We start from the raw sequence: 12,960 nt of genomic DNA, 5'->3' as shown, positions 1-12,960 counted from the left end.
TTTTTTAAAATTATTTATTTTGTTTTACTTTTTCCGCAGCCATAAGGTTGGAATCTTAAATACTTTTTTTTATAATTTTTTTTATTGATAATATTGAATTGTTTTGCTATTCTTCTTTATTTATAATATTTTTTATAATTTTTTATTTTTTTTATTGATAATATTCAGTTATTTTGCTATTCTTCTTTAGTAATAATATTATATATATTTTTATAATTTTTAGATTTTTTTTGTTTTTTTTATATTGTTTATTTTGTTGTATTTTTATTGATAATATTTTTTTTTTATATAATATTGAGTTATTGTGCTATTCTTCTGATAATATATTTTTATATATATATATTTTTTATAGTTTTTAGATCTTTTTGATTTTTTCTAAATTGTTGATTTTGTTGTATTTTTTCTGCGGAGCCAAAAAGTTGGAAATTCAAATATTTTTTTGATAAATTTTTTTTATTGATAATATTGAGTTATTTTGCTATTTTTATTTATTAATAATATTATATATATTTATAATTTTTAGATTTTTTTTTTGTTTTTTCTAAATTGTTTATTTTGTTGTGTTTTTTCTGCGGCGGCCATAAAGTTGGAATTCTAAATATTATTTTGATAATTTTTTTATTGATAATAATTTTTTATTGATAATATTGAGTTGTTTTGCTCTTCTTCTTTATTGATAATATTTATATATATATATTTTTATAATTTTTAGATTTTTTGATTTTTTTATAAATTGTTTATTTTGTTGTATTTTTTATGCTGATAATATTGAGTTATTTTGCTATTCTTCTTTATTAATAATATTTTTTTATATATAGTTTTTTTTTTTATAATTTTTAGATTTTTTTGTTTTTTCTAAATTGTTTATTTTGTTGTGTTTTTTTTGTGCGCAGTTGGAATCTTAAATATTTTTTTGATAAAAATTCTTTAATTGATAATATTTTTTTTATTGATAATATTTTTTATATATATTTATAATTTTTAGATCTTTTTAGTTTTTTTCTAAATTGTTTATATAAGTTGTTAGCGATAGGTTTGGTGATTTTTTAATTTGTAATATATAAAAATTATTTTATTATACATTTAAGTGTAATTTAAATTTTTATTAGCAATTGATCATGTTATTTTTATTATTTTTTTTCGTTATAGAGAGTTACAGTACTGTAATTAAAATATCTGGGGAAGTGATTTTATTTTTTAAGTTGTATAAAACAGAAATTGTAATATGTATATGAATAATAATTTTATTTTCATAATCAATCAAGTTATAAATACATCCAAATATATTTATAGTTTTTATATATTTTTTAATTGATTTTGTTCATAATAAATTAAATTGTTATTTTAACATTAAATTATTTTAGTTATATTGCATATTCTATTCCAAATTTTAACATTAAATTATTTTAGTTATACTGCATATTTTATTCCAAATATATAATGTAAATCATAATTTGTATTACATATTTCTTTTCGAAAAAGTTTCTGCAGAGGTGGACTAATGTCGGCTCTATTTGGTGCGTGTGTTTGGCCGAGAATTAGTGGATGATGGTAGATGCTGATGATGTTTTTAGTTCAAGTTTGCAGAAAATCCGGCTGCTCAAATCAGATTTTGTATTTAAAATAAATGAATAGTACTATCCAAAGTTAAATGCATATATTTTACTAATTTTTAAAATAATTATATAAACACATATATATGTTTAAAAAAAAGCATAGACTTATGTTTTAAATTTATTCTAGAATTACAACGTATATATTGATAAATAATTTTTATTTGTAATTAATAAAGAAGATATAAAAAAATATATTAAATTTTTAAAATATAATTTATTTTGCATTCAAATTTGTTTTAAATAATACTATTATATCTTATATTTAATTAAGAAATAAAAATAAAATGCTACAAAATTTAATATTTACGAAGAAGATAGTATAATTCATTGATTTTATTTTATTTTATTTTTATATTGATTAAAAAATATATATAATATATAAAGAAATTACTATAAAAAAATATATATAATTATAATTTTTTTCGTTAACTTTACCGTGCGTATCACAGATATTCCGCTAATTGTATTTAATCTAAAATCTCATATCTATATTGCAGGTCAAAGGATTATTATTATTATTATTATTATTATTATTATTATTATTATGTGGTCTCCAAAACAAACACATATGGTCACGTCACACACGCCCCTGGTCCGTGTCCATCAGATAAAGGAGGAGCCTAGGAGGAGACTGAATAGTATTAGTATTAGTTTATTATGAAGGATCATCTAAAACAGGCTACAAGTCTTGGATCATCTAAAAGACGTTAAAAAGGACCTTTTGCCTCCATTTAAGTAGAGATTTCCAGACTTTCTTAGTTTTCAATAAATAATTAATAAAAGATTATTAGTATTTTTATTTGATACTCTGTTCAATCAATTCAAACTACTTTTTTTATTATTTTGTTAGTTTTACTCCAAAATATATTTTTTATATTTTTTTAAAAAATAATTATACACTAATATTAAATATTTTCAATTTTTTTTAAATTACTAACATATCATTATATATACAATTATAAAAATGTAAAATTGTTAAACACATTTTCACTAATTAATAAAATATATGTAATTAGAGTTTTTGCTTATTGGGTTTTGAAGTTGGATTTGGAGTTTTGGATTGTAAAATTTTTAATTAATATAGTTGTTTATATGATATAAATAATTGTTGATATAAATTAATTTTTAATATAATAAGAAAATAATAAATTAAGTTTGATTGATATTTTTTAAGAGAAAAAATATACTAAAGTAAATTTTTTGTAAAAAAAATAAATCAATAGCAATTGAAAATGGTAACTCTTATGAAAAATTGTATTGCCTCCGTCTACCGCTTATTTATCCGTTTACTTTTTGCACGTAGATTTTACTATATTAGTATTATATTGATATGTGGTACAATTGATATACATAAAGACTATTATACACCTTAACATTTATGGTATTAAGTGGTGTTATTTGATGATATTTGTATAATATTATATAAAGGGTCGGCTAATTTTATATTTTAGTGGAAGATATATTTACTTAAAAAAAAAATAGATACATTTGCAACTAAAATGACAAAGTTGATAGACTGACGATGGAGTGAGGGAGTAATATATTTTGGTAAAGTAATTTTTGTTCTTTTAAGATGTTTTCTTATTTAGTAATCGTAGTCTTCACTTTATAACATAATTATTCATACTTTTCCAAACCATCCCTAATTATTACTCTAATCTATTTTTAAAAATTTTTAAAAAAGTAAACTTATTTTAGTATTTTACATTTTACTTTATATTCAATTTTAATTAAATACTATTATTTCTTAATTTCGGTGCAGCTTTCAACAAAAACATCTCTTCTGAGATGGAGGGAGTATAAAACTATTAGTTATATTTGTTAAAATTGTTTACTTCCATTTTTTTTAACATATCAAAATTGGATCATTTTTTTTATACTTTATTCGTCTCACAAAAAATGTCTAATTAGTAAATAAATAAGAAATATATTAGTAAAAATAATTATTGTATAATACTAATTATAAATTAAGATTAAAATAGTTAAAAAAAATTAAAATATATAATTATATTTTAAAAAATAAAGAACAAATTATGTGGGGCGAACCAAAATGGAGGATGTATGTTTAATTATTGGCTAGAATTTTCAGTTATGTATGTATATATTTGTTTAGTCTAGATATTTTTTTATCTTTATTATATATATATTATTAAGATTAAAAATAGTATATTTGAATATTATTATTATTATATCAAAATATAAATAAATAAATAGCAATAGAGGAAGGAAGTATATTTATTGAAAAATGAGTGCAATAATTGTGAAAAATAATAAGATTGTGTTGTTATAATGAAAGTAAAAGGTCTATGCAATACAAAACAGATTCAGATTCAAATATAAGTAAATTTAAATATAAATTTACTAAATTTAAAATTGAATATCTAAAATATTATTTCCTTTAAATTCAAGTAGTATAACACAAATCAATAGACACTAAAAATGCAAATAAAAATAACATGACTCTCTATCGGAACCGAAAACAATTGACTCTCCATAACTCTCAACTGGAGCAAAAAAACAACATGACTCTCCACCGAAGCCGAAAACGATAGTACTCTAAATGGAATCAAAGTCAAACGCAGACAGATAACACATAAAACAAATCGCAGCCATTGGACAAATCACGAATTGCAAACAGATCGCAAACATCGGACATATTGCAGAGCAAATCGCAGACAGACCATAGAACAGATCGAATAACCTTACCGGTAACAGTCTCAAAAATGAAATCAACTTCGATAACAAAATCAACCACACCACACCCTAGGGAATTAAAGCAGGAGGCGGCGTCGAGAGATAGCCCCACATATCCACACGCGTGGCGGCAGAAAAGCTCTTCCGCTGATTTGCGTCGGCGGCACGTGGCGACTCCACGTGCGGCAGTTGGTGGCGAATCTTCAGTGGTTGATCGGCGACGACGAGGCGCTTCCAATGGCGGCGGCAATGTCGGCCGACGAGTAGTGTGTGGCGACGGATAGGGTTTCTGTCTTAGAAAATCGGACTAGCACACAAATCTCAGATAAATTTCAAAAACAGATTTCAGGCAAACAGACAAGCGATCGCAGACAAATTTCAGGGAACATACAAGCAACAGATAGATGACACAAATTTCAGATCCAGGCAACAGACACACCACTAACACTATAAATTTCAGATCACAACGCAAGTAGCAGACAGATGACAGATAGCGGATAGATTTGCAATAAGATAAATTTGTAAATGTATGATATCCAAATCACAAGACCTCAAGGGTTGAATGGACCTGAAGAAACACTAGTTGGTAGCTACGATTTGAAAAAAAATAGGTTTTGATACCATATTAGAATTTTTTTGGAGAAGATAATGAAATTGTATAAAAAAGCCTATGCGAGACAGACTCGATAATATATAGAAAAAATCAAATTTAAATATAAATTTACTAAATCTAAATATAAAAAATATCTCAACAATGTGTAATATGTAATAGTAATTTATATTGCAAACACAAATCAAACATGCTAATGCATAATTTGATATTTTGTTGTAAGAAAGTAACGAGAGCAAGTGGCATGGAATAGAACTGGCAATGGGTCGGTTCGTGTTGGGTTAAATACTTTAAATAGGTTAATTTACTCAATTCTAACTCAACCTGTTTACTATCGTGTCGGGTTTGAGTTGATTCGTGTTGACCCGTATACATAATTAAGTCGAATTTCTTGATTCAAATTAAATAATTTTCGTTTTGTTGTCGTGTTATTTTGTTTTTATTGGTTTGAAGTAATTACAGTAGTATATTACTCCATGTAGAGAGGGAGCAAGTAAATAAATAAAGTAAATACATTTATGAATGATTGATTGATGTGATTGAGAGCCCAATCATAATTCGATTAGTTTATTATCGTGTCGGATTCGTATCAATCCATATATATAATTGAGTTGAAATATTTGATCCAAACCTAATTATTTCGTATCGGTCGTGTCGGATTAATATTTTTGGGCAGTAGCGTGGATGAATGTGTCACCTCGTGTCATGGCTCGGATAACATTATAATTAATTAATTTTATATGAATGAGAATAAAATTGTTTAAGGCGATTTATGATGAGATCCAAAAATAAATTTTGTTTTTTTTCTCACTTAGATTATATGTGTAAGATAAAAGATAGAAAAGAAAAAAGAAAAAAGAAAATATAATATGACGATTATTTAGAAAAAAATGGAAAAGTGGGAAATTGGAGTTTGTTGTAATTTGCTTATTATTAATGTCTGGAAAGAATAATAAAAAAGGCTGCAGCTGAAGAGGAGAGAGCGACGCCCCACGCTGAATACAGTTTTGGTAGTGCCAATCGCAAATCCTACATGGTATTCGTGTGGGACACGCGCTGGGTTGGGAGGTGGAGTTCGTAACGAGAATAAGAATGAGTTATAGTGCAAACAAAGCAGAGAACCGCCCTCGACCCTCACAGAAAGCAAGATAGGTTGAGAGAGAGAGCGAAAAGCGAGGAAAAAGCCAAAATTTGCACTAGTTGTCAGAAATCTCAAATCAAGGCTTCATAAATCATAGTAGTATATATTAAAATATTAAAATATATTTATCGGGTGTGCATTTTGTATTGTTAATACACTGAATCATCGCGTATGAAACGGCAGAGCAGGAGAAATCTTCGTGGAAGAGGAGAGGGTCGTACCATAGCATAGCATAGCATAAGCACACAGCATTGGGTTGGCAATACCGATACGGATACCGCCAGTAGCTCGATCCAATCTCGAGAAATCCATCCATCTATCTATCAATCAATCAGGAAAGGGCGGGCTGGGGGTGTGACAGCAAGATCAATTGCAGAGATTTTCCCATCTTCGGTTTCTGGGTCGTACTGTCTTCGGGGAATGGAAGTCAGCTCGATTGAGTAATTTGTTTCCCAAGATTTAGAAATTGTTTTCCTAATCTACTCTACTCTACTTTACTTATGGAGAGTAGAGCAGCTGCACGAGCAGCTCCGGTTCCGTCGCCTGGGTTGCCGCCCCGAGACCAGCTGCTGAAAAAGATTGATGAATTGGAGCAAGGTCATGCGCACTTGAAGCAAGAGATGTCGAAGCTCCTCTCCTCTGAAACTAACCGCACCAAGTGGATGACGAGCAGGGGAGACGCCGTGGCCCCATGGAGGAGGGATCCGGCGACGTCGTCTACCAGATACTCCTGGGGCAACGGCTCCAATGTCGAAGAAGACGACGAGCAAGAGGAGGAGGAGGAGGAGGAGGTATTCATTAGTGTTGCGGACAGGCAGTATTTGGATATACTGGAGGCGATGGGGCAGGCAGTGCATGTAATGGACACGGAGAATCGCTTGGTTTACTGGTCAGTTGAGCTTTTCTTGTTGTTGTTGTTGCTCTTGCTGGAGTCAATTTAATGCCGCTACTGCTGAGAAATCGATTTGATGTGATTTGATTTGATTTGATCTGATCTGATTGGATGGATGGGTGCAGGAATCCAAGCTGTGAGACTCTCTATGGGTATACAGAAGCAGAAGCTCTGGGTCGGGATGTGTTCGAGCTGCTGGTGGATCCTCTCTTCATCTCTGCGGGCAATGACATACTGAGCCGCGTGTCCAGAGGGGAAAGCTGGACGGGGCAGTTCCCCGTCAGGAACAAATGGGGGGACAGGTTCTCCATCATCGCCACCGACACCGCGCTCTACGACGACGCTGGCACTTTTCTTGGAGTCATATGCGTCGCGGCTGATTCCAAACCTTTCAGGGGCCCTAAGCTCATTGCATCCTCTCGGAAGCCAGAGCCTCCTCTTCCCGCTCCTGCTAATGCTGTTGCTGCTGTTGCCGATCTCAGAACTGCTGCTAGTGCACCTGCTCCGGCCAGGAGACGTGCTGCGAGCAAACTCGGAAATGATCATCATCATCACCACCACCACCACCATCAGCAGCAGCAGCAGCAGCAGCAGCAACAGCAGCCGCCTCTGCAAGTGGCATTAGCCTCCAAAATATCAATCTTGGTCGGTATTCATCTGATTTGATTTGATGGTGTTGTATTCTTTCCTTTCAATGACCATAACTAACTGAATTAGGTCCATTAAATAGGCCTCTAAAGTGAGCAACAAGGTGAAATCGAAAATGAGGCCCGCAGAGAGCTTAGATCGTGATGATTTTGCTTGGGACGCCCATGCCCACGCCCAACGCTCAAATCAAGGCTTTCCAGATGCTGTGGAATACCAGCAGGACGATGCAGCCTCAAGCGGAGCCAGTACACCCAGAGGAGATGCTCACCGGCCTACTTTTGGAATACCCATGCCCGTGCCCGTGCCCCCTGGTGTCGGCAACCCGGAGAGATATTCACCAAGTAGGACTACTCAAGATTCTGGCGACGAGAGAGAAGGGAAGCCCGGTATTTCTAAGATTCTTTCCTCCAAGGCCGAGTCTTGGGTTGGTAAAACTGGTTTGACATGGCCATGGAAAGGGAACGAGCGTGAACGTGAGCGTGAACGTGAGCGTGAGCGTGAACAACGCGATGGAGCAGAGCTAAAGCCTTCTCGATTTGCATGGCCATGGTCACAGAATGACCAGGAGATTGAGATTGAGATCGAGAACGAGAACGAGCAGGGGCGGAAGAGTGATTCTGAAACATTAAGATCAGAGATTCATGCCATGTCAGAAGCCAATAGTGCAGCTCATATTGAGGCTTCAGGTTCTTGGTCCTCTTCAGCTAATGTTAACAGCACAAGCAGCAGCAGTAGCTACGGGAGCATAGGGAGTGGTGCTCTTAATAAAGTTGATTCGGATATTGATACCTTGGATTACGAAATCACTTGGGAAGACATGACTATTGGAGAACAAATCGGACAAGGTTGGTGCATTCAGTCTTACAGATGGCTGTCTTGGTCCTTAAGCTTGCTTGCTTGTTTTCACCTCCTGGTTCCCCTTTACTGCTCATGGATCTTGATCGTAAGGAAACTTTGAAATTGGGAATACATACTCGTTTTATCAGCAATTATTAACATGTTAATGAACTATAAAGTAACAAAGACATCACGGCTCCCTTTGCTTCTATGACTCTATGTTGTCCTATTATAAGCTTTACTGATGCGTGTGTTATGATCAATTTTTCTACCAGGTTTGTTGTTTGTGCTTGACGTTCAGGTTTCTTTGTTGATGTAAACTTGGTCTAAGTTTGTCATAAGTTTCCTTATGGAAGCTGCAGAGTCATTATCATCTATTTCGCCCCTTACTTTTTCCTTTGAATTTCTGTGTTCAGGTTCATGTGGAACTGTATATCACGGTCTGTGGTTTGGATCAGTATGTTCTTTGCCTCTTCTGTTTAATTTTGGTCTATTTTCGGTATTATATCCATAGTTAGAGCATTCATTTCCTATACAGCCGCCCAATTGAGAAAATGACTCAAAGAATGTCACCATGGGAGTAGTTGTTCCTCTGATTGGAGTTAAAACATTGTTCGGGCCATTGCTCTATGCCCACATAAGGCTTGTTGAAATGTGATTAATCTTATATGTGGGCTTGTTTTTGAAATTATTACCTGTAGGTTGTCGCCCAGAGCAAGCTTGTGCTCCTGCACCTCATACTTTCTTTGAAGTTTATTTTTCCATCTTCTCCTATATATCTGCAGGATGTTGCAGTCAAGGCGTTCCCGAAACAAGATTACTCGGACGATGTTTTACTTTCCTTCCGACAGGAGGTCAGTATGTGTTTCGTTTTTTTTCTTTTTTTAAAGTCTTTACACGTTAACATGCACCCCCTTGAGTTGATTGTGAAAGTATGAGTTCTAGCCTCCAGTCGAAATGCTATGATTCATGACTCAAAGAAATCAGTTATTCGTCTATGATTGCGTCCTGTTTTATTTGCATACTTATTTTTAAGCGAAACAAATTTCATTGTTATTATATCTGCGCGCTGCTTTTGTAGTCCATTCTGCTTGTTTTGGAGCTTAATGGAACTTTGATAATGATCTTCCGTCCAAACTGTCTTGGTGCTTAGACTTGCATGAAGTTTGCTGCATTTTTTTCCCCATCTAATGGAAATAAGAAATTGAATAAAGAAGAACAAACGCTGATATGTATAAATGGATATGTATTTCACCTCGTCATGCTTCTGCTTATCATGTCTTTTTGAAAAGGTGGCCCTTATGAAAAGACTTCGCCATCCAAATATTCTCCTCTTCATGGGTGCTGTTACTTCACCTCAACGTCTTTGCATTGTTACGGAATTTCTTCCACGGTACACTCTCACCTTGTGCTTTAGTAGTCCATCTCGCGAGTTTTTTCTTTCCCGGATATAATGTTTCATCCCCTATGATTGCCTCATATAAAAATTTTCTTCCTTGTATGCTGCCTATATATACTGTTGGATATGTATGTGGCTGATGCTATTTTGAATCTATCTTTTTGCTCAGTGGGAGTCTATTCCGATTCTTACAGAGGAATCCCACAAAACTAGAAAAAAGAAGGCGAATTCACATGGCTTTGGATGTAGTAAGTTGCTAAATTAAATTGAAGTGTCATGAATCTTTGGAACTGTGAACTACATTTTTTCGGTTGCCACTATATGTTATATCGTACTCATTTTTCCTTCCAGTAAACTCTTACCATTTTTCTACTCATGGCTGTTGATAGTTAACGTTGCTGTTTGACATATGTAAACAGGCCCGTGGTATGAGTTATCTTCATCATTTCAGTCCACCTATTGTTCACCGTGATTTAAAATCTTCGAATCTGCTTGTTGACAAGAACTGGACTGTCAAGGTTGGGTTACTTCTTTGGCATTGAACTATTTAATAGCTTACAATATCTTGAAAACAAATATGGTGATACTGGTCAGGTTGGTGACTTTGGTCTCTCTCGTCTGAAACTTGAAACTTACTTGCAAACAAAGACAGGCAAAGGAACGGTATGTGACTGGCAACTCATACTACTGGAACTGATTTTGGTTCATTATCTTCAAATGAATGGAGTTCCCTAAACCTCTACTTTATTCCATTATTTCAGCCTCAATGGATGGCTCCCGAAGTTCTCCGCAATGAACCTTCAGACGAGAAGTATGGCCAGCTTAATAGCATAAATCAATTTAAACGGCATTTTTTTTTTGAGAAACAAGTTGTCTAACCCTGAAATATCTGGATTTCTTGTTTGGGATGATCAGGGCTGATGTATATAGCTACGGAGTAATTCTCTGGGAACTTGTCACGCAAAAGGTTCCATGGGATAACCTCAACGCTATGCAGGTTCTGTGGATTTTCTGGTTAAATGAATTTTTGTGGAAGAATATTCAATTCTTATGGTGCGGGCATGGTCCATTTCTGTATGGTCATGACATGACAGGTTATTGGAGCTGTGGGCTTCATGAATCAACGGCTGGAGATTCCAGAGGATGTTGATCCGCAGTGGGCTTCTCTCATAGAACGTTGCTGCAGCAGGTTGGTTGTTATCCATGATTGTTTACTCCCCTATTTTTAACTCGGTTTTTTTTTTTTCTTAAAAAAAAAATAAATCTTTTGGTTGGGTCCACCTTGAATTCAAGGTTTTGATATGTCAACTCTTAAATGTGTCTGCTGTATTTTCCTCACCTGGAGCGAACCTACCTGCCTGCTAAGGGAAAAATCAAATTTTTTGGTAGTTTTAGTGTATGATTTTTTTTCTTCTTTCTTCTTCTCTCCCGGGCCTTACGGTGGTATAAATTTCTATCCAAGCCATTTGCGAATATGTTTTGCCATTTAAGAGTACGTGTTAAACTTGTAACTTGTTTGTCTACTTGTTGGTGATAAGCTAAAGCTAAGAGTGTAGTAGTGGGGGTTGTATTCCCAGTCTGCAGGGTGGGTATCAATGTAAAACATGGGCTGACATGTGTGTGTGTGGTGTTGATTGATTGTGTTGAACTCCCCAGCGAGCCAAAGTCGCGGCCGTCATTCCAAGAATTGGTGGAGGTGCTGAAAGATATGTACAGAAAACATGCAATGCAGCTGCAAGCAGGGCGTACTGCTGCCCAGTAAGAGCACTAGTAGTGTAGATGCAATGCAGTGGTGGATATTATTTATGCTTGTGTGTAACTACCTGCCTGACTGCAGATAAAGGTGTAACATTTGATTTGTGTGGTCGTCCATGGCAATCGGATAGCAGATGAGATGGCGTCAGCAGCGGAAAACACTGACCTGACCTGAGGATGCCATGCTGTTGATGGGGGGATTCATTGTGTTGCTCTCTCTCTCTCTCTCTCTCTTCAGACGTTTGTTTGAGTGCAGATAATTCTCATATATACATACTACTACGCATGCATACATACATACTACATACATACATTCCATATATATATATATATTTATATGTATAAGCAGTGACAAACCATTCTGTTGAAACTCCAGAGCATCATTTGATTCGAGTATTCGTTTTGGTCATTTCCGTGGTAGCAAATGATTGATACTTTAGCTGTACAGTTGAGGCTGGCTGGCTGGCTTGCTTGCATGTGATGCGGCTGACGTCACGTCACGTGCCTCGGGTAAACTTCCAGTTCCAGGTACCCCAGGCAGCCACACAAATCACCAAACGTCAGCCGGGATTTACCATACCAACAAAAGATCCTCCCATGCTATGCTATGCAATTAAATTAAATATTGAAATTTCAACTATTGTTATTATGAAACTTAACTACTTGTATTGATTGTTTATCTCTCTGTTATTCTCGCACTCTCCTTCAATTCTGATTTTTCAAGAGACCAACACCAAGCAAACTTCTGAGCTTAGCAAACTTTTCAAACTTCAATTCATCTTCAATTCTTGCTACCATATCACTATAAATTTTTAACCAATTGGGTATAATATACAATATGATCTAATATTTTTGATATATAGCATCCAATTATTCCTAATTCTAGTCATTCAACTACTATTCAATACTTCCTCCTGCTATTCACAAAATATACATATTTTTAATTTTGAATTTTTTAATCACAGATCGATTATTTTAAAAATATCTCACACTTTGTATAAATATTTTTATTTTACTATTATATTATTATTTTTATAAAAAATGATAAAATTATCTTTATATTACTTTAAACCGCCACTGTAATTAAATTATTATTATTTTTTAAATTTCACAAAATAAATGTGTAAGATGGAGAGAGTATTAATTTATAATTATTTCATACTCCCTCGCCCATACCGAATCATCTCTAATCCTAGTCATTCAACTACTAGTAATTATTTAAAAAGACATAGTGTATTTTAGCGATAATTGGTAATAAATTTGATATGAAAAGAAAAAAGTGGATGTTCCATTGATTTCAATTCAATAGTTCTAGTTTATTATTATTATATATATATTTTTCAATGTTTATATATATAAAAATATAGA

General features: G+C 33.5%; 1 protein-coding gene across 1 annotated transcript; it reads left to right on the top strand.

Annotated features, from left to right (window-relative positions):
* The first annotated feature begins 6,070 nt into the window (after positions 1-6,070).
* LOC127266446 (uncharacterized) lies at positions 6,071-12,001 on the top strand. The gene is made up of 14 exons (XM_051296700.1): positions 6,071-6,950; positions 7,079-7,598; positions 7,684-8,446; positions 8,855-8,895; positions 9,224-9,292; positions 9,731-9,831; positions 10,007-10,085; positions 10,257-10,355; positions 10,432-10,500; positions 10,599-10,648; positions 10,753-10,834; positions 10,932-11,026; positions 11,494-11,595; positions 11,675-12,001. The coding sequence occupies exons 1-14, from the start codon at positions 6,562-6,564 to the stop codon at positions 11,676-11,678; spliced, it is 2,463 nt and encodes an 820-aa protein (XP_051152657.1). The 5' UTR covers positions 6,071-6,561; the 3' UTR covers positions 11,679-12,001.
* The last annotated feature ends 959 nt before the right edge of the window (positions 12,002-12,960 follow it).

This window comes from Andrographis paniculata, unplaced genomic scaffold, assembly GCF_009805555.1.
Source record: "Andrographis paniculata isolate CXL003 unplaced genomic scaffold, ASM980555v1 Contig76END, whole genome shotgun sequence".
Classification (NCBI taxonomy): Eukaryota; Viridiplantae; Streptophyta; class Magnoliopsida; order Lamiales; family Acanthaceae; genus Andrographis; species Andrographis paniculata.
This window is presented reverse-complemented; position numbering and strand designations above follow the sequence as displayed.